We start from the raw sequence: 23,166 nt of genomic DNA, 5'->3' as shown, positions 1-23,166 counted from the left end.
AATAAAACTCATACTGTAGACACTGAAATAATCTCTCTTTTAGCCTAATAATTCAATTGATGTAACCTGTCTTGCAACAGATCTCTGTTCTTCAGAAATCAAATTAGAGACAAGAACATGTCAAAATCCAGAGCTTTGAAACTGAGAGGTTAGAGGGCACTATCACAAGTTCTTTTTAACGGTTACTAAAGGAAATAAGGTCTCCAAAGAGTTTTAAAAAAATCATCTATTTTTAATTGGCTTTTGTTTTTATTGATTCATTTTCTTTAGCATCAAAAATGCCAACTTCAGCACAAACAAGCAGGCATTTGAGTTGAGGCATGAGCTGAGATTTACTAGTGTAGAAAGAGCAATCTAGACAAGGAGTTCACTTGCATAGGGATTTGTGAAAGGAAGCCAGTTATCCAAGTCATGGGCTGAAACTGGAGGAAAAAAAAGGAAGGACTGGGCAGCAGGAGGCAAAAAGAGGAGAGGGGCTAGAGCTCCTTGTTCCTATAATGCTAGTTATTTACAGAGATATCAAATATTAGTAAGGAAGTCACAAGATCTGGAATTCACAAATTTTCTTTCCTCAGCCTAAACTCCAAAGAAGAGGTATCTGTCTTTCATGACTCACCACATCTAATAGGTTTACAGCATGTCCTTTTTGAGGACTAGCAGGTAGGGCTGCAGCTGATTTGGATTTTTCCTCTGCTGACACCTCTTCTGCTTTTGAGGGTTTCAGCATTCCTCTCCAGTTACCTGTTCCAGGCTCTTGGGACGCATCTCCCACTCCAGGGGCAGCCTGCACAAACAGCACAACGAAGAGACATTGGAGAGTTAGAACTCAGGCACTGCAAACAGTCTCTGATCAAATCTACCACTGCTGAGCTACATGTAAGCAAGACTCACTAAAAATTAGATTTTCATACGTACGTTCTCTCTCTTCATTCTATTCTTCACATTCCCTACCTTTGTTCTCCCTTTGGGAAACGGCTTAGAGGGACACCTTCAATCCATTAAACAGCGTAAGCTTACAGACTTTTTTTTGTTCCAATTCTCAAGAACGAACTTGACATTTCACAAAACAAATCCCATCAAAATCATGTAAGGCTAGTGGAGTTCAAATGTTATTATTCTATTACAGCACCAGTCTTTTTTTTGGCCTCTGCTTATCCTATTTCCAAAATAATATAAACTAATCCAGTAAAGGAATTTGTATATATAAATAAGAGCAGACAAAGTACCAGTAAAATGAAAGCTTTTTAAACTTATTCTTCCTAATAATGGTATGAAATTCCTCAGAGAGACAAGCTGCCCTGTTTTTTTAAGGGTCTAGATCACTTCTGAAACACAGAATGGTGTTCCTAAATCATTTGGCTCTTGCCACTTTTATCATATGTTCTTGGAGCAAAGCAACCTATACAATTAGGAGCATTCTGCAAGCATATTTTAAAGAACACCACAGCTCTTGGAAGACTTGAATGCACTTAAATTCTTTGGTATTTTATTATAAGAAACTTTGGTTTCTATTGAAATAACAGCTAAAAAATATGCACGTTTATATTTTCAGGTACCAAAGCTACAAATACATTTGTGCTGCCAACCTTCAAATTAAAGATGACTTTTTTTTGTACCAAATCAGGAGAAAACAAAAATCTCCATCCTCTGAAGTGAAGAAAAAAAAGCAGAGTTTCTGGAAAGTGCAATTTTCCATTCCAGGGAAAGAATAATTCAACTGTTCTCCTGAGAAGGGGATGTAACACCCGACTCTTCCACATTAGGAATCACAGGACAAAAGAAATATTAATAAGTGGTATTCAACATGTGCCATATTAGTAGAAGAGACTGTTTATTTTGATGTGGGGCATCAGCAATTTTTACTTTGTACCTCTCAATAAATCTAGTATCCATTCTATTTATTACTGGACTTTAAAACCTCTTGCTGTTTAAAAAGAAACAGTGTAAACTCACTGCTGGTCATTGAAGGCTCTGAACTGCTACTACAACTTAATCTTGTTTCAGGAATAGGGAGAAAGAAGCCAAACTTATCTATTGTGCTTATAATTAAACGACCACTATAAACTGATCTTGGGTCTAAAAAGAGCAAGAAACAAAACATAGCAAATAGAGTACAATGGGTTACATATAAGGAGAAAACTCAGCTGAACTGTGCACATCAAAAAAATTCATTAAAAATTGCAGTAAACCAGAGATTATGCAAGACGACAGAAGGGAGGTTCAGTTTGAACAAAGCCTGTAAGGATTCCCTGCAGGAAGCAGGAAACTCACATTTCTAGTTTATCTTCTGTTCTCCTTCTTTAACTGTCAACACATTAAAAACATGCAGTTTAACCACCATGCTGAAAATCTTCTTACAATACTGTTTCACCAGAAAACCTACTGACTACGATTTGAGGCAAATTATGCCTCTGCACACTTGCACGATAATATATTGCAACCAAGAGTTCAAACACAAAGTAGTGACTTTGCCACTAAAGGGTACACAGATCTTTACCTGCCACTGTGCATATTAAGGTGAATAATGCCAGGTAGTCTATACCTTATAGGGCATACAATCCACAGGACACAGAACATGCTGTGTCAGTGACAAAGCACTAAATACAAACTGTTTTCCATAGTATCTAAGGTGCACCACAACATAAATGTGCATGCCGTGCTTATAGGGAAAAAAAAAAAACAACAATCAAGACAGACCTTGCCATCAGCCTCTGCAGAAGCAGCAGTAACAGTCTCCTGGGAGGCAGGTGTCAACGCACCTGGAGCTTTAGTAGACTAAAGAAGGTAAAAATGCAGAGGGAAAAAAAAAAAAAAAAAAAAATCAACTGAAGACCACCAGATCTACCTAGCAATTACATGCACTTTTGCCTACTAGCATCTTTAAAAATTCATAAAAAAAAGATTTTGGATTTGCAAGCAACATAGTAAAATGAACAGGAAAAAAAAGCATTTCAAAGACAGTTAAAAGACTTTTGGCTTATCTGCCCTTCAGTTTCATTTCAACTCCCTAGGCTGATGATGTGAACTTCCTGCAGAAGTCAGTAAAAGGAAAGATCAAACAGCACAGAAAGCAATCTCTGGATAGCTACCTTACATTCCCAGTTCACCATCAAGTAGCCTCTACCAATTAAAGGCAATAATATCAGATTCATTCTGGCACTTTGTCTCACTTTTTAAGCTTACAAACTTAATGAACTGATTTATACCAGCTGTAATAACTCCTGTTACAACCTGTGATGAGCTTATATTTTGTAGATTTGGATTCTACATACTTCACAGAATATCAAATACATAACTGTCTAAAATTTCAACAGATTGTCCAACTGTTCCTTTCCACAAGGAGGCAACATTTTTATTACAGTTAAATCTTCCACCCATGTACTTACTTGTCACTGAACTAATCCCCAAAACCATGTAAATCAAACCAAGCTCAAGAGATAAAATACACAACAGGATTTAGAAATTTCAGCTCCATCTTCTCCCAAATAAAGCAAGTCTGCACTAAACTGCAGTCTTAAGAGTAACAAGTTCTAACGCCATCTTTAACACCTGCAAGCATTTCAAGCCTCACCTGAGATGACATCCAAATAATTAGCATAAGATTAAAATAACTTTATAGTGAAGTCTTCAAAAATTCCTGATTTAAAACCTGCCAAACCCGCACCTTTAGAAGAAGAAAAATAACATTCCACTTTTATCTTATGAAATTGAAAGGAAAAAGTCAATACCTGGAAGCTCCCAAGACAGTTACTAGGGCAGCACAGCTCCCAGTATTTAGATCAGATCAAAGAAGAATGCATTAAACTTAAAATGAATAAATAAATATAAATCAACATTCACTCACCTTGTCTCGTGGCACAGCAGAAGGCAATTCCCGGGCTAACCTGTTACGTCTTTGTTCCTTTAAAAACAAGCCGGCAAGACCTCAGTTACATATTATTCTGTATCAGCATCCATGCAACATTCGTATTTTACGGACAACTGGTATTTTAGAGCCAGAACTATTAATCTCATCTCATCCAGTGTCACGTAGCCATACTATGATGCCATGAAAACCTCAATTACTTGGATAAACCTACTCTGAAGGATTACCCAGTCAAAAGTAAATTTGCAATATAAAACCTTCTGCAAAATTTTTTGCAACACTCTCCAGGATCATACTAGAGCCTTTAAAAGCCAAGATAAAAGCTACACAGTTTGGCTGAGGGTAAATTCCCTACAGCTCCCATATAACATTACATTTACGAAGTAATCTGTCAGGATTTGATTCCATATACTGCCAGGTTAACTATGATTAGCCCGAAAAGCAGAAGGAGGAGGCGGCATTCACCATGTAACAAAACAGAATTTGAAGCAATCAGGATAAACAAAGATGGGATTCTTTTCTTGAAATTAAAAACTGATCATTCACTAAGACTAAAATGTTCTACATGCTTTGTTTCTTCAGAAATTCCAGTGTCCTGTTCAGGAAGATGTTGGGAAAGAACAAATTTATGTAACACATGATAATAGAATAATCTCATATGTTCAGCTTCACAAAGTCCTAATTTTTGCACTCCTAACAGCAGCTTGAGCAGACATTGTTCCCAAACAGCCTACCAAGGCAAATTCAATCACATAACCAATCAATACAAAATTTTTATATAAAGAAAGTAAGAGGATAGAATTAAAGAGCAGAAATGAGAACATAAGCATTTTGAGAAGTGTGCTACTATGAAAAAACATGCTGGATAAGCAAAGGAACACAACAATATTACCAAGCTCCTGGCCAGACAGATTAAGACAGACCGAGCAGCACAGTTCTGGAACAACTGCCTCCACAGGATGATGACAGCAATAGAGATTAGTAAATCAAAGCTGGGCTTGAAAAGAAGGCTACTGAAATTGTAAAAGGCTAATGGGAGAATGATACAGAAAACATATTTGGGGAGATTGAGGCATGGCAATACAGAGCTTTAAGAACAGTACCAGAAAAAAGCAGAAATTAGAAGCTAAACAGAGGAAAAACAAATCATATTATCATTTTGTGAATGAGAGAAACATCATAGCTATTAATATGTTCTGCCAGAGACAACATGCTGTAAAGTAAACATTAAACAGTATTCCACAACTACCTAAAGTTTCTCCTCCAAAAATTTCATATAATAGCCAGTTCTCACTTAGGTGCTCATCTTATTTTCCAGAGAGAAATAGGTAGAATTGTTTTCAGTGAAATATCTGCCACTGGTCCTGAACATAATATGTGAGTTTTAATCTAACAAATAGACTGATTACAAGATAAAAGTATACACCATATTTGTAATATATCATGGTTTTATACTTCAGAATGCAGAACAATGCTTTAAAGAAAAAAAGTGACAAATTCGTTCTTTTACCAATTATTTAGGCTCTCACTTGAAGTAATCAAAAGACAAGACAGATATAACAAAGATGTGATCCATAATCGTGGAAAACCTTTCAACGTATCCAAATTTTAGCTACGCATATGGAGTTCACTTTTAAGAGGATGTATTTTCTTACCTCTATGTTGTTATTCATTAACCCACAGGCATCAGCAAAGTCTGGATGTTTCGTATTGATATAGGCTAACTCAATGGCAACCAAATTATGTACCTGCAACGCAATGCCATTCACAGTTTTGAATTCAGTGAGTAAACGTAATGCTAGTGAAGAACAATGAACTGACAAAGCTAGAAAGCATAATATAACTATCCATAGTAAAAGGCTCTGTTTTTACTGCCACGAAGACATTTAATATCTGATCCAGAAGACCTCTGGAGGCAAGAAGGCAACTCATTTATTGTGATGCATTCAAAATTTCAGTTCTCTTGGATGTTATATCAGTTTAACTTTTTAGCTTTATCAAACTAACCAGCCTCCAGCAAGGAATGAACAAAACTCAGCAATTTGATGTGTCTTCCACATGACGTAAGCTATATAATCAACCTTTAGTCACAAGCCACTGGCCCCATTTGAACTAGGGAAAGATGGCTTCATCAGTGAAGACATCTGGGATGGTGAGCATACAGATCAATTTTTGTTTACTTTTCACAGCAGACATACAGACATGTCCAGACTCAATGACTCAAACACTTTGCTCTCCCCTCAATAAGTTGCCCAAAGCAGAAATCGGTCTTTCACATTAAAACATTTTTACACAAAGCTAGCAAGCTGAATTTTTGGTTCCCATCAGCTGAAGGGCATTTCAAATGAAATCAACATTTTACATAAGGTAATATTTCTGGAACACACAGAGTGAGGACTGTAATTTAATTTTCTTCATTGCATCCCTAACTCTATAGGAAATGCATAGTTTCAGTTACAGGGGGAGGGAAATATACCTATAGCAGGAGGCTAGCAGGTTTTAAATACAAGTTGTTAGTAAAACCTTCTTTGGAAATTGAAACATAGGGAACAACAAGCTGAAGACTGTTCTTCCCAACTCCTTTGTTTAAGTATCTATCTTCTAATACTATAGATATTAGAAGCTTTAAGTATTGTAGATATTAAATAACTAGCTATTTAAAGAATAGGTGTTAAGACTCCTTTAATATTTTGGGTTCCCCACATTACACAGCAAACAAAAGCATTAAGACAGACTACAGAAAGCACACAAATGTTTTCCAGCAAAATTATAGCAAATGGAAAATTACCATTTCATTTGTGACTGGAAGTCTTCTACGCAGAAGACAGGTCACTACTTCAACTATGGCATCATGTAATTTAGGAAACCTCAATAATTCCTAAAACAAAGCAAAAATTTGCTGATGAGACTTCCAGAAGTTTTGAGGAAAGTAAGTTAAGTGAAATTACCAAGTAGAATCTGACAAACAGCAGCCAGATTTCTTTAGTTCAGCTTTCAGTAAGTTCAAATTTATTTAAAAAATAAATAAAATAATAATTAAAAATCCCTGTAGCATTCTTAAGCATACTTTTTTACCTGTGTACTGTAATTGCTACAATGCTGGATAATCCTCTGCATTTCTTCATGAACCAGCTCCACACAGCGCAAGCTAGGCTCTTCTAAACGTTTGATTTGCCTTTTTACCAGCAATTCAAATGAAACTTCAGGAACAAACAAGGCAGGACGGGGACCCTAGTTCAAAAAGAGGGAAAAGGCTGTTATAGTGTACATTAAAACATCATACATTTATAAGAAGCAATAGCTGATGAAGTCCACAATAAATCAGTTCACAATGTTTGCACACAAAAGAAAACTCAGAAGAGGTCTTGTCAATTTAGGACTAAAACATGTTACAGGAGTATTTAAATATACAAAGCTTTATAGACTAAAATTCAGAAGTTATTACTCTTAAAAAAACTGTGTTAAGTAACAATTAAACCAGTGTGCTTGTGGAATCTATAAGATTTCCATGGACTAATGTCAATGTAGGCTTGCGATTATGAGCTCAAAATTAATTTAAACTTTTCAGATTTGGAGATCCAAGTTTAAATTAATTTTATTATAAAGACAAAGACATTCTCTTCCTAACTTCAGACAGAGAAAGGTTATCATCATCTGGCAGTCCTGGGCCTGCATTTCTTACTGCAAGGTAGCTTGTTTTCTGTTAATTATAATCATAATACAGTAGCTCTGATTTATAGTGTTTGGCATAATTTCATTTCTGACCTACAGACTGATGTTTAGCTATATATAGAACATATTTACCTGGAATTAAAAAAAATTTAAAGCTCCCACATGAGCTTTAGAAACAAAGATGTGACACAATTATTGACCATGCACAAACCTGCTTGTCTGTCTGTACCCAGTGGAACAGGGTACGAAAGCAGACTTGTACATTTGATGTCCCAGGCCAGGCTCTAACAAATGAGCATTCTATATACTGCAAATTTTAAAAGAGAACTTACTCTGTTAACTTAGCTACACCAATTCCCATATTCACAAGAAACCCGATCTGTAATGTAAACACTGAACCTTTACAGAGTTGTGTCTGTTATATAGAATGAAAATATCTGAATGTGTTCTAGCCCATCCATCTCAGACTGAATCTTCATAACTAATAGAAGTTTTTAATGTAAAATAAGTGCAGAGGCAGTCTTTTATCATCCTTTCTCTAATGTATAATAGCTCCCGAATAGGGTTGCCAGAGCTGGGCCCATGCTTCATTTCAGCCTCTAAATACTAGTAATTAGATGTAAGTGTTCACCCTAAAATCATTCCATATCTGATAAAGGCTGCAAATTTGGAGTTTACTTTTTTCCACTTAAAACACTGAAAAGCAGGTTTCAGCCTATTTGATATTTGTTCAGCTGAAGTCATTAATTCATACTATAATAGGCCTGAAGCCGCACAAATCCGTTAAAGCCTCATTTCATATCCAATATATAGGAATGACACTTAGACATACAGAGTAAGACTCACAGTAGCATTTCTAATGGCAGTCAGAATATCAATGGTGTTAAGGCCACCTAGTGGGTCAACAGATTCCAAGGTTCGTCCAAAGGTCTCATGAAAAATATAACAGATTCTGGCTCCACCACATCTGAAAGAATAAAATAGCAACTGAATAGCAAACAAGAAACAAACCCTCACTGCAAACACTTTTATAGTCACTTGGATTCAAACATTCTTCAGGAAAGCAGGACTTTCAGAACATCTTATTCTCTGCTGTAGTACTATTGCCAATATAAGCCAGCAAAAGCCACTGGGTCACAGTCTAACCACACAGTCAATATTCTAGAAAACCATTTGGTACTTACAGCTCCGAAGTCTCAATGTATTTTGCTGTTCCTTCAATAGTGTTACAATATTCTGTGGCAAATTTGGTAATAAGCTGTAATAAAGTGGCACTTTTGTCCTCAACAGGTTCCCCATAGCTGTTTAATAGAGACTGATACTGAGCAGCTAAAACATTTATTCTAGTTTTCAGTTCTGGCAAGCAGTCTCTGATATGATGCATGAGTAGTCTAAAAATAGAAAACAGTCCTTTGTGAGAAGGGAGGAAAACTTTCAGCTTTATCATCTCCATCAAAACAGAGAAGAAACACAAAATAATCACAAAAGGAAAATGTTTACTCAAGAAAATCACCGTAGATTCAGAAATTGCATTTGGAACTAAATAGTGCTTTCCTTACGTTTCAATGCACAGCACCAAAAGAAAAAGGGAAGGTAAAATACGTGTTCGCACATGTTTCTAACGCTAATTTATATCTTGAAGTATCTTTAAAAGCATGCATTTATTTTGTTTTACATTATATATAATACCTATTCAGTGTTCTAGCAAGATACTTGGTTCCATTTCGGTTGGCTAGGGAAGGATACTTCTTCTGAAGAAAACCGTACTCATCACGGATAGAATCAGCTACACTCTTCTTATTGTTAATATCCAACTGACTCCTGAAGTTAAAAAGCAGAGTTATACGCTAGTTAATAGACGCAAAGTAAAAATAATCTACATTTCTGTTTTTCCTGACAGGACATGTGAAACAGCTGGTTTTTGCTTTACACACATAACTCACATGCATCAGGCAATAAAGATGGTATTGGTTGTTGTTCCATGGACTATAACCATCAAAGCAGTAGGGGTAGCAGCCATCCATAGACTAGGCAAACACTTTATCAAAACCACATGAGATTTGACTATCTGATGCAAGAAGCAAAGTGAATAGTACTAAAGCCACACGCAGTTAGTGCTAGATTAGCACTCATGTACAAGATCCCTAGTGGATCAGCGCTAATGTGAACAGTTGACCAGAAGCATCCAAAACAAAAAATGATAACGGAAGGATGAAATGACACTACAGTTCTTTTACCTCAACTGTCCCTATTCCTTTCTAAACTAGCAGTTAGCTGACTGGAATAAGAACACTCAAGCTTGTCAAAAGTGAGCAGCAAGCTTCTTGCTTGCTTATTTCAGAAGTTTATTTCAATATCAAGCCATCTTATTCTTAAACCCATATCCATGGTTAGAAGAGCCCAATGCATTACTTCATATTAACACACAATCTTAAAAATAGGATTAATGTGCCCAGACAAACCTGTTCACTACTCCAATGATGCCAAGTTTTACTGGAATCACTCTTCCCATGAGCACATCCATAGCATCAGTGCCAGCATCCATAAGATCCAGCTTTGTGATAACAGCAAGGGTTCTTCGACCTATTAGAACAAAAGGAAAACTCACATACGGCGATGTTTTACTCTGATCAGGGTAGCTACAGCTCATCACTCAAAAAATTCCTCAGACAACTGCACCAAGTGCAACAGGGTAAACCAGCAAAAAACAGTGCAAGAACATGTGGTATTAGTCTATTTGGAGTAATTTATTAACAAAAGTATAAGATATTTGGCAGGTACTGTCCCCCACACAGATCTGGTTAATGAAGAAGGTTTAGCTACCATTCAGTTCAAAATTACAGCCATTACTGATTGCAACAACCATTTTGGCACATTATATGAGGTTACAGGAGTTACAAAGTACTCATGGAGAAGACTAAGTATGGCAGGCAGGGGACCCGTAAGCGTGAGCAGACCGAACATATTCATAGGATAAATGTAGGACTAGGCATAACGGCAACATATTTGGAGGTATATTTGAAGTATCATCAGTACAAAAGACGTTGCCAGAGGCGTCAACCACACCATTTCCAGCATCTTGTATCAAATACATAGCTGAAACAGTCCCAAGAGCCTGAACAGCTTGAAAGCCATCCACTGTAAAAGCAGTAAGGCATTCATTTTGCTAAAGAGATAAGATTTTTCCTGAGTACATGATGTTTTCCAAATGAAAATAAAAACTTTGTATCAAACACTGTGGAGGAAAAAGTGACTCAAAATTGATTAAATAGGTAAATATTGGGTATCTAAACAGGTAGGTTAAAATGCATAAGATTTGCCTGGGACCTTAATATTTCCCAAGCTCTCAGATCTGAAAAAAAATAGCAAAAATGTTTTCTTCAAAATATAACATGCCTTTCAAGTCTAAGATAAATTGATACCTCAGCAAAGTCAGTAGGCAGTTGTCTCTTGAAACTTCCTGATTATTTCTACAAAACCTGTAACATGAGCTGTGACTCCAGATCTTAGAGGTTTAGAATTTTGGGAAATGATCCAGAAGTCACAGCTCATCATCTTACAAGAGGAAATTAGGAGACGGTCTGCTGCCTTGAAACAGAACAATCTGACTGAGGAGACTGCCAGGAGAAGAGGTTCTCTCTCAAGGTTACATGGCTGTGGAGCCCCTAAAGGCTTAGCCAGAGACTGGGATTTTGAAAACAGGCAAAAAATGTTACACCTTACGGGGAGAAAAATTTGAGGGCATAGCATACTAACACCATATTTTAGCCTAATTTCAGTACATTCAGAGTATACACTTCCATATTCTTCAAATAGCTTAGGATCTGTTTCAAAGTCATTAGGTAAATATAAAATGATAATCCTCTTTTTAGATTAAATTAAATCAGTAAGCTCTGCCAAACAAATGCAGCATAACCACAACAGATCCTGACTGAAGACATTGATTTTACTTTCTCTTACTAAAAGTCACTAAATTAACAGCTAAACAGGCAATTACCAGTTGCAGGGCTGCATATTTTCTCTACTGAAAGACAATCCTGAAGGAGTAAAGCATGAAGTCATCCTAACAGACTACTGTAAACCATTTAAAATCTCAGAAAAATCCCAGCATTCTATAATGCCATGCTCTGGAAACAGAAGTGGCTCACATGACTATTAGAACAGTTATCTGGTCTGTTTGTAAGCCAGAAACCCCTAAAATATTAATTCACCACAGCAAACTCAATAGCTTCTGAATTGCACACACTGCAGCAGGAAATCTTTACCCAAATATAACATCTGCATTTCCTAGGAAATGCAGTAACATTTTGGTTCCCCTCCACTTTTTCCACCAGAAAACTTCAGTTTTATTTTAGGATTTAATTTAGGAAAGAAAAACTCAACAACCTGAACTACAGGTTCCAGTTTTATTTTCTGCTTACCATCTGGATCCACTTCCCGTGCAATTTTAAGTGCTTCTGAAGTGGCCATGTCTGTGTTAGCAGCTGTGACTGCCAGAATAATTGAATTTGGGTTACTGATGAATTGAAGGATTAGTTCTCTGATTTGAAGTTCAATGTCCTTAGGCTGATCACCAACAGGCACCTAGAAAAAAAAACAGTGCAGAACTGTTCAAAATCATACATTTGTCCTGTGTGAGACCACTCAATTGAAGGTTTACGCATTATACCACAATGTAAGATAAAGGTTTTTAGTCTTTTTGTTCCTGCTTTGCAAATAGGCATGAAAGAATTAAGGAAGATCTTGAAGGGTATCAAAGCCAAAAACATTCTTGCAAAGTGAGAATCAAGTCAAATTATTTGTTTTGATACTGCCATCAAAAAGACTTAGCATCTAAAAACCACCTGTACAACTGGTGGAATGGGGTGTATATGTGCACATGCATATGCATGTGTAAAAGGGCAGGCAAAAGGGTGAAAGAAGTAATCTGGTCATCTTGCCACAGAAAATTATTCAGTATAAAACCTGAACAAACAGAATCTGAACATTTCTTCTACTGTATCCTCAATTTATACAACCTCTCAGGCAAAATACGCATAGCAACTTCTGTTAAGAGAAGCTACGGGAAAAGCATTTTCCAGTTTGTCAGTGACTATCCATTTGCAGGTACTGCTGTGAAACTTTGAGTACTACCTCTTCTATTAAAAAAAAAAAAAGAAAAAAAAATGCTGTTTTCTCAACAGTTCTCATCCCTCAGTTGTGTATAGAAAGGGGGAGAACTTCAGCAAATCTAAATCTCTTAACAGTGAATAGCATCAGAGATCCAAATCTTATGCCAGAAGATGGTGACATCTCAAATTTATATAACCAGCTACTCAACCTGAGGAACAATGTAGAGTTTCATTTCTTAAAGGCTGTTTATCTAACGATACAGGATAATGCCAAAGAGTGAACACACACTCCTTGTTTCAAAACACTCTGTTTGCATTAAATCAGAAGAATACCATTCCAAATCTTACCTTTGTCATTCCTGGCAAATCCACAAGTGTCAGATTTACAACATTAGAAGAAAAAATCTTAAGGTGAATAGGTTCAGGACTGATCCCCTAGGAATATATTAACAATAAAAATTAATTACAGTTCTGGATTAGTTAACGGCACCCTTTAGAAAGCCAAAATCTTAAGTTTTATACTAAAAAAACCTTCTTCCATGATATGCCCTTACACCTACTTCATGAGAAACAAAGTCAACCACATCTGTCAAATAATTCCTTTGTCTTTGGAAGCAGCCCTGCTTTCCCCTCAATAAAATACACAAAAGCTTTTACATTTCAGCAGTTACATACATGTGCAAGAACACTATATTTGATTTTATAACTTACACAAAAAGTGATGTATGTGGAAAATACGCAAGTTTAACTTGGAGTTTACTTCTTGCAGGATTATTCCAGAAATTTTGGAGTAGAGCAACACCTAATCTCTGCATTTTCTTCTTGCTTAAGCTATAATGTTATCTCAAGAACACAGTGAAAAATCTCAATATGACAAGCAGCTACACTACATTCTTCAAAAAAATTGCTCGATGCTTTTCATTTCCAGCTGCCCAGACTGTTCAAGAAAGTTCTAAGCAACAAGAGAATCTACAACAGGGTCAAGTTAGACAGTTCAACGTTTACCTTATTATTTCCTGAAATCCTCTCCGTTTCATTTTCTATTTCCTGACGAATTTCATCAAAATCTGTATAGACCTGAAGTACAGAAGAAAAAAAAAATTAAAACTCAAAGATGGCATACAGTTATGAAATTAGCAAAAGAATGTTCTTTTCTCCAAGAGATAGTGAGAAATTCTGTAACTATGTATATAGAAGGTGAAAAAAAGGTAAAAATGACTAATAACACTGAACCTAATGCTAATGGGAAACATCAGTGCAACAAATTAAAGAAAGGTAAATCTTGCTATTTAATCCATTGCAGTGTGGGATGGCAGTTACTAGTGCTTATAATCACCTCAAAGTCAGACAAGGTAGAAAGAAAAGCATTCACCTTAAGAGAATTTCAAATCCTTAATTCCATTTCTAACCAAGTTTTAACATTTTGAAGTTAATATACATAACATAGCCTTTCTCATCAGGAAGACGACAATAACTTGGACAATATCCTCTTTCAAATTTCTTCCATTCTTGTCTAGTCTGTTCTCCTTCCACCAAGTCAAAATAAGTTAGCAGAGAGCTACCCTTCCACACTTTCCCTCCACCTTCCTCTCTAGATTTCTTTCAATTTCTAGCACTGTGTAGAAGAGAGACTGGGAATTAAGTATGTATGATAAAGTATTTACGACGCTGCTACTCCACCACAAGAGTAAACATACCTTATTTTTGGTGTGAAGAAATTTACCCCACTCTTCAGCATCAATCTCTGAAAACAAAGGATTGATACATGAGGAAGAAGAAACAGATGTTTCAATGACACTTTCCCAAGAGCCTGTTTGTTGAAAACCATAGGGTGATTTTTTTCAAGCAGCAAGAGAAAAATTAGTCTGCTTTCTACTGCTAGATGTTAAGTAGTTCAGTACAAATATATTTATCATTCATACTTATCATTAAACATATATATCTCATTACTCCTTTTAATTTGTCATTCTTTTACACAACGTCCACCATCTGACTAATAAACTGCGCCAATCAGCTATCCTACCATTCTTCAGAAACTGTCTAGTCCATTTAAATATCGTATTGCAACAAAAAATAAAAGAATTACTAGCAATAGCTTTAAAAAAAAAAAAATGCAAAAATAGATCAGCTTTTATCATCCTTTCTTTTTCCATGCAAGTGAGATCAAATTGCAGCTGAAAGAAAAAGTTAGAAAAACCTGTAAAACCAAAAACAAGCAAACAGAAAATACATAAATATTCTACTTAGCAGTGAAGTCTTAGGAAAACATGTCTCTTCCCAAATCTGTCAAGGATCAAACATCTCAACTGTTGTCAGTCACCACGGATGTCTGGAAAGTACTTGGGACTACTTGAGCAGACCCAGAAATGGCAAAGGAGCTTTGGTCAATTCCTGCTTCATAGAGCAGACAACAGTGTGAGTTGGGCTGCAAGATATTCACACTTCCACAACTAGGTTTCCAAGTATTTAGTGATATGCTGAGTTTCAAATTTTTATTCTGTGATCATTTCTCCTCCACTGCCCAATACAGCAATCCACTCTAGAAAAATAGTCTACAAGAAACCTGGCTATTTGACAACCACACTGTTTACCTAAAATTAAGTCATCACTCAAAACTTTTTTCCACTATCATTGAATTTGAAAAGATACTTATCAATACAGATTTTTAAAGGATTTGGGAATTAAAAAGGCTGAAAGTTATATGAATCAGCAACAACACAGAAGAAAAGCAAAATCATCTCATTCTAACGCAACAAATCAGAAAACCAAAAATCAACATGGTCACAAGACTCAGCAAAATAATCAATCAACACAGTAGCCAACGTGTAAAACTAAAAGTATAATCAACAATAAAGTGGCATGAAATGTGTGTGGTTAGTGTATATAAGCATGCACTTTTATGTGTAGGGAGAAAAAGCAAGTGGATAAAGGCAACCTTTAGAAAGGTGTCTTGGATTTTTCCATGTAGCAGGGTCTGCAGTTAAAGAGAAACAGCATTGAATGATGTTTAAAATTTGTCATATTTAACAGAGCATATTCTTTACCCTTCGATACTAGATTGTATTACAAAGATCACAAATGCATGCAGACAGATGTGCATGCTATTCTACTATTAATGAGAATGTGTAACATACTAACAATATACACAGCAATAAGATTAACTAAACACTGATAAATAACGATGCACATTAATCAGATACTCTATACTACAATGTTTACTTGATGAAGACTATTATTGCTGTTCATCTCACTCCATCAGCTTACAGAATTTTTAACTGAGCATAGAAAATAGCACCATTAGGTTCTGCAAAACTGAACTTCCTTGGTGAAATATGTTTCTCATAATTTATTTATGGCAAGAACAAGACTTTAAACCAAATGCATTTTTAATATCACTAAAGGTAATTTTACTGCACTGGAAAGAAACCTAAGTTTCTGCATCAATCTTTCTAACACCAAAAAAAAATTTGCACAGACAAAAAAAGCAATCACAATAATTCTGAGACAGATTTAAGAAGAGACAACATCAACTAACACCATTCTCACCTTCTGATTTTCTTAGAAAAGCTTATGCAAACCCCATTACAAAAAATGAAAATATTTTATTAAAGGTCCATAAGTTTAGAACTCCATATTCTTCTGTGATGCCAGTTCAGCACCATGGAGGGGCAAGAATCCAAACAAACTCGTATAGAAGGTTTTTCTGCTGCACTTACCTATTTGGCACAAAATGGAAGCAGCACAGCAAGAATCAATTCATCAGTTTGAAAAGCCTAGTACACCTGGACAGTTAATTTTAATATCTTGCTCAGGTGGATAAGTCAAAGCTTTATCCTCAGTGGATATATGGATTGGATCCAATAAGAAAAAAACAATGACCTGTCCTTACTGTTCTTTGAGAACGCACAGACAACTACAGGCACATCAGCTACGAAGAAACTATTATCAGGAAGCAGCTGTTGTCTTTATCAGTTGATAAAGAGGCAAAATTACATACCAGTCTCAGAAAAAAGTGCAAATGAAAAAGTTCATTAATGCAAGGTTATTAAACAGATTTACTTTATTTACAGTAAAAAGGAAATAAAGCAAAAATGCAGATTCATCATGAAGAAATTACAGTATCTGCAAAATTATATTACTCATTGCCTCTTTTCAGAAATGGAATTGAGACAGGAAACAGGCATAAAGCCAGGAAGAAGACGACAGAGCAAAATACTTCCAATGTTATATTTAAAAGACATGGACCAAATACTCTCCTACCTAGAAAGGTATTGTCCTCCTCAGATACACTTGGTTAGTCTTAAATTACTGGTTTTGTGCAGCATAGGAATCTGCAGCTAGGTACTAGGCTTAGTTCTAAGTCTAAAAAATTCAAGTTTTTTTTTTCTTCAGGATTATTTTTATAAAGCAGGAACCTCTTCCCCCATTCTTCTGAGGAAGTCGATACTGACACCCATTTAACATTTGAGAAGATAAATTTTCAATAGCTCTAATTTAATGCAAAGAAGATTTTAGGAAAGGAAGAAGGATTTGCATCATTATTCAGAATGCAAGGATGCTCAAGGCAAGAAGAAAATAATATTGTGACTAATCTACATTTTCAACAACCCAATACTTTCTGGTTTACATCTAGAACATTTTTACGTCACTAGTTTCACTGATAAAAATCAGTTTTCCCCCAGTTATATTACTTCCTGGAAGCTTCTCAGGCAAAACGTTCAGATGAATTAATCACTTGATTACATTCCAGGCCCAATGATAGAGAGAAGAGCCCAGAAGTGGCATCTCAGTCACTACAAAATTCATCCTTAGAGAGGATGAAAAGAAATTATTAAAATAACAGCTATTAAGAACAAACAGATCCTGCCTTACAAAAAAAAAAAAACACACCACACTTTTCCCAGATAAAGCAGCTATCTCCTTGCTTTTCTGGTTTTTCGTATCTTGGAGCAAGACCTGAAAACTTTAATATACTGGAAAACTGGACATGCTTCTGATATTTTTCTCAGGACTGTCCTCTACCAAATTGTTACTTTGTGTTGCCTATACTGCAATGCTTCTTAAAAAAGCTCAAATATTGAACAATGCTAATTCACTTAAGTTATTCTTGCATCTCTTCTCCACTCTTAAGCATTAGGAATGTTCTTCATACACTATGGGAGCACAAGAAAAGCTGCCCAGTAATAAAAGTCTACCACCATGGAAGATTTCTTGCAGCAAGGCAACAAGAACTTCCCAAATACTAAGAGAGACAAAATCCCTTACCTGTTTTCCTAGCTTTCTACTTCTCATACCTTCACAGCTCTTACACTCAGAAGACTACCATCTGAACCCCATTTTTTCAATCATTTCATCCTTTCCTAGATCCCTCTAAATAAAAAGAAATCCAACTGATGAAAATATATGCCCACTTTGTCCAGTCCTTTCTGTACATTGTACCTTTTTTCCATTCTTGACCCTAACTAGGTGACAAACTCTTTTGGGTGAAAATTCTTTTCTCTTGTGCTTGTACAAAGCTAAGTACACGGAGGCAGCCCTCACTGTTTGGGAGCTAGGGGTAACAGACCTATATGTGAATTACAGAGCAAAAAACTCACAAAATGGTGGTGGTGTAGCAAGCAACAGATCTGCATTAACCATTCCTGTCTTCCATACCCATTTAATCTGTTCGAGTGCTAAACAGTGTTCAGCTTCCTATCTCCATTTAAAAAGAACCTATAAACATTTACAAATTGGCCATATGTTGCCTCCTCTTTTCCACATCCTAATAAATGGACAAGCTATCAGAATAAGTCATAGCTACAAGACCAATTTAATAATTAACAAGACCAGGCACAGCTCTCTCTTAAATGCTGTTTCTCTTGTAATTTGATAAGAGGACACCACAGTGTGGTATCACCGCATCAAACATACCGTGTGCCGAATTACCGGAGGCTAACGATAAACAGCAGAGGCATAACGAGAACATTTTCTTCACACCAAAGCATACGCATCTCTGGAGAATATATGTATCAGTTTGGAATAACGGCGTTACGAAAACACAGTACCTCTTCATATTTAATGGAAAACTAATCTCTCTTCTTTCTCTCTGTCCATCCCCCTCTCTCTCCTGTTTTCTGATTATTTTGATCTATTTCAGTGAGCACTGTACAAGGGGATCACATAGGAGATAGCTCATCAGTGACTCTGAGGAGCAGTGAGGAAGATCTTTAACGTTGCATGTTAGGAAATCAGAAGTTAGTTCAAATGTCCGGCAGCAAATCTCACATAACATTCCTTCCCAATGTGCTCCCAAGAATCAAAAAAAAAAAACAAAAAACCACACACCTGAAAAACTAAACTGGTAAGATTTGATGTTCCTTGGCAGATCACATAGACATGCATCAGAAGATGTCCAAGTGAAACTATTGGAAAGATTTTTTTTCCTTCATAGTCATAAAGACAAGGCAATTTTCTACGTTTAAACAAACACCACAGCAATCCAAAGTGCTTTATTTTAAAAACAGTGAATCTTTCTGGATGCAAACACTCATGCTGAACTAAAACTAGAGCTTATAAAAAAATAGAAAGTACTACTTTTGAATGGATACATTCATATTTGATTCTAGTACACATCTACAGCAAACTTTAGGATGGATAAAGGTCATAAAGTTTTATGTCAACAGAATTACAAAACAAGGAGATACTTTTATGAATAAAAGTATCTGGCACACAAAAAGTTCATTACCAGCACATGTGAAAAGCAGTATGCTATATGGGTGCAAAAACTCATGTTCTTTTGTCTAAGATTCAATTTGTATAGAAGAAACCCTTTACCGGGAGAACACTCTTTTATGCAAGATTATGCATAGCTACTTTCCATTTGGGAAATGCCAAACACGCATTCAACACTGCCTCAGCATCCAACTCCTAACAAACAAAAATATGACCTGTAACAGTGTGGTGCCCTATTACAATTTCAGACAGCAAAGGCAGGGTAAGAGGTTCCCACCTCTTTTCTTTCCAAGCCACTTGACCCCATCTTCTCAGCTGAAACACCACAATCTGTACATAGGTTTATATGCTAAACCAGGTCGGTAAAAATCATTTAGACTGTGATTTGTCTTATTTTGGAAGGAGAAGAGAGGAACTTCCAACACAGTTGATAAAAGCCATAAAAGTTTGTCTGTTTTTACTAAACAAGCCCACCCTTCTTTTAAAGCAATATGAAAGAGATTATAACATGTAAACCTTATTGATTTTTTTTCCTCCATAGATCTAAATGGGCCTTGTAAATATTAATTTAGCCCAACATCCTTATGCAATAGGTATCATTATCCCATTTCAGAGTTAAAAAACTAAATTTACAGATCAAATGCAACCAATGACAGAAAGCCTCCATCTTTTGACTCAATACACTATTTACAAACAAAAACATATTTTATCCTACAACTCAGAATCAAAGCATTTGAAGAGCACTAAAATTTATGCACAGTATAATGCAAGTAACATGAAACTACATTAAAAAAAAAGTGTGGCCTTTGCAACAGGTTGTCCAGAAAAGCTGTGCATTCTCCATCCTTGGAAGTTTTTAAGACCCAACTGGATAAAGCTCTGAGCAACCTTGGCTGACCTCAAAGCTAACCCTGCTTTGAGGAGGAGGTTGGACTAGAGACCTCGTGAGGTCTTTTTCAACCCAAATTATCTATCCCATGATCTCTCACAACGCAGCACAGCCTGGATAGCAGACTGTACTGCATACTAAAAACTCCTTAACTGTTATGAACTGGAATTGCATTTTCTGCTTGCAGCAATAATGATATTTGGAGCTTTAATCTTTCAAACTGCACAATATCAATAACTGTTCTTCAGCAACCAAAGGCTACAAATATTACATGAAGTACTGTAAAGAACTTCCAGAACCTTGACTTATTATTTCTACAGATAAATTCTGAACCATTTAAATACAATGTGAATTAATAATTATAGTCGCATGCTTATCATCCCATCAAAAGCCTGTGTACTTTTACTGTCTAAATCAAGAAGCTAAGAAGAGTTATCTTACATCAGAAGGTGGATATGCCCCTGCTGCTCTTTCATAAGATCAAGACCATTAGTTAGCATAAAACGAGTGTTCAGACTCCCATAGGACAAGTGAGGTAGCTTTGATCTGCTGAAGGATAATATAGAAACATTACAGAATGCAAAAGCTTCAAACTAGAGAGCTTAAGAACATCTAAACTGTTGTATTTTATGTGCTTAGAATCTCTCAGTGCAGCTCAGTAAGGTGGCGTAAGCTACAGAACATGCTCATAAATTTTTTTTTACATCTACTGGAGGGTTATTTGCTTGGTTTCATTTCCCCTCCTTGCACTTTGTCCAGAGCTTATCTATTTCTTAACCTCCTTCTACAAAGTCGTGTTCTCATCCTCTCAAGGAAAGGTCTTATTTAATCAGAAGTAGGGGGGAAGGAAAACACATACAAGAAAACCCTGCTCTCAACATCCTAAATAACCATTATCATAACTGAAATGTTTCTTTGGCCTGCTTTTCTCAAAAGTGTTTACCAAGAACAAACAGGAAAGCTTAAAATATTAAAGATATGTTGAATAACCAAAAGCTTTTGACTTCATGACATCTGCTATATGGACAGAACAGCTGTGACAATGGCTGTGGTTTTTTTCAAAGCAAATAAAAAAAGATAGCATACTTGCATTTTAGCATTATGATAACTGGCTTTTCACTCATCTTAAATGCACAAGAAAGATTAAAAGTCTCCTTCCTACTAGGCAAAACACACCAAGTCTTGGATCACACTTACCATTTTCATCTCCAGCTGTTTTCCGACCATCCTCTGGGGAAACATGCACCAGCTGCAGAATAAGGGGTCTCCGGGTGACAACTCCAGTACCTCGTGGGAGCAGATCCCTCCCCACAAGACTTTCCAACACAGAACTCTTTCCACTGCTCTGAAAATCGGAATACAGCTACATGATTTTCTTAAACATCATAATGCTGTAATATTTTAGTTTCAGCTTTCATCATTCCTATAAACAATGCTCTAGTCCATCTTCTGCTATATAGTTTCCCAAGAAGCGTCTAACATAGACTGACTGCATCTAACATACTGACATCACACCACATAACCACTAGAATATAGAATGCAATTCTGCTATAATCCAGTAACTGTCCAAACCTTGACATTTAAAGGGCATGGAGACAGATGTATTTTCTATTTCTTAAGGCTAAAATAAACAAGTAAAAATCTAATCGGTTTCAGAAAAATGAATATCCTATTTAGCATTTTCTACTCTAAACGTTTATCTCCACAGAAACGCTTCTGTAAAGAACTGAAAAACTGATTTTTCTTTTCAATGCTCAGAAGCAAGTTTTGTGTCTTCTGTCATTTTCCAACATCTTGCATAACACTTCACTGTGTACACTCTGGGATTTAACTGTTTGTTAGTAGTAACATGGGACCATGATGTGGTCACACAAAGAGATACTACACATGCACATTTGGGTATATGTAAAGGAGTATTCTTAGATTCCTTTCCAGTTTGTATTTTTTGTATAACATATTACATCAGCTCCATAGACAAGCAGGAAAAATGCTGCCTCAAGTTCAATTATGCACAAACATTGCCTTATACTCTAAAAGAATATGTATGTAACTGAATTGACTGCAAACATCTGTCCCCATGATAACAAACTGTTAGAAGCTGTGAAACACTTAAAGACTGTGAAATCCAAAATTCCCTTCAGGAGTCTACATTCGAAATGTTTTCCTGTAGCTCTTTGATATAAAAAGCAGAGTTTTCCTTAGATGATCAGTTCAATAAGCTGAGAACATGTGGGTTATAAAAGAGTGGTTCAAGACTACTACCATGTTAAAAATTAAAAACAAACAACAGATCAGATATATCAACACAATGCTTTGAAAGTCTGACTGATAGGGTTTTCTTTTTTTAACGGGGCTGTATTAAACTCTCAGTTTTCTGAAGCTGGAAGTCAATATGGGCTTGACTTGAGAAAGCCTGCTCTGGCAATCAGAGTCTGTTAGTAATTCTTTCTACATGGATGCTACCTGTCACCAACCAATTCTCTGAAGAAAATGAAAACATGCTTCTGACTGCAGGAATGTGTATTACTGTGACACAACCTTGATTCAGCTTCTTAATGATGCACTCCCTAATCTGCACCACATACACATCCATAACCAAGAAATACCTGGGAACACAATACGAAAAGCAGTAAACACAAAGCTGATCTTTCTCGGCCAGTGGGGAAAGGGAGGCATATATTTATATGGGGTTCATTCAGAATATAAATTCAGTTCAGCCAGTCCTGCATGCAACAAATGTAGGCAGGGACTAACACCAAAGACTACATGTACTACAGAATTCTTAGGAATGAGCTCACATCATGCTTGTTTTGTCGTCACACTGGAACTACTGTCACAGTTTTAACCAAGGACTGAAATGCACAAGGTCATTCCATGATAAGTCCGGAAAAGTATCAATAAATTCTGATCTTTTG

The 23,166-nt window shown here is 36.2% G+C and overlaps 1 protein-coding gene across 4 annotated transcripts in view; it reads right to left on the bottom strand.

Annotated features, from left to right (window-relative positions):
- Positions 1-23,166, bottom strand: part of DNM1L (dynamin 1 like) — a 35,643-nt gene that overhangs the window by 3,915 nt on the left and 8,562 nt on the right. The window contains exons 2-17 of one of the 4 annotated variants that reach the window (XM_067307724.1): positions 21,449-21,596; positions 15,584-15,622; positions 14,346-14,392; positions 13,654-13,725; positions 12,997-13,083; positions 11,959-12,121; positions 10,000-10,120; positions 9,227-9,358; positions 8,722-8,928; positions 8,384-8,504; positions 6,941-7,096; positions 6,654-6,743; positions 5,521-5,613; positions 3,845-3,901; positions 2,698-2,775; positions 617-784 (exon numbers count right to left, since the gene is read on the bottom strand). In XM_067307724.1, coding sequence (XP_067163825.1) covers positions 617-784; positions 2,698-2,775; positions 3,845-3,901; positions 5,521-5,613; positions 6,654-6,743; positions 6,941-7,096; positions 8,384-8,504; positions 8,722-8,928; positions 9,227-9,358; positions 10,000-10,120; positions 11,959-12,121; positions 12,997-13,083; positions 13,654-13,725; positions 14,346-14,392; positions 15,584-15,622; positions 21,449-21,596 — 1,779 coding nt within the window. The remainder of the gene's footprint in view (positions 1-616; positions 785-2,697; positions 2,776-3,844; positions 3,902-5,520; positions 5,614-6,653; positions 6,744-6,940; positions 7,097-8,383; positions 8,505-8,721; positions 8,929-9,226; positions 9,359-9,999; positions 10,121-11,958; positions 12,122-12,996; positions 13,084-13,653; positions 13,726-14,345; positions 14,393-15,583; positions 15,623-21,448; positions 21,597-23,166) is intronic. The other 3 variants (XM_067307743.1, XM_067307734.1, XM_067307748.1) reach the window with 3 other exon arrangements.

The sequence above is a fragment of the Apteryx mantelli genome, chromosome 1 (assembly GCF_036417845.1).
Source record: "Apteryx mantelli isolate bAptMan1 chromosome 1, bAptMan1.hap1, whole genome shotgun sequence".
NCBI classification, from domain to species: Eukaryota; Metazoa; Chordata; class Aves; order Apterygiformes; family Apterygidae; genus Apteryx; species Apteryx mantelli.
Note: the sequence above shows the minus strand (reverse complement) of the source record. Positions and strands in the feature narration are given on the sequence as shown.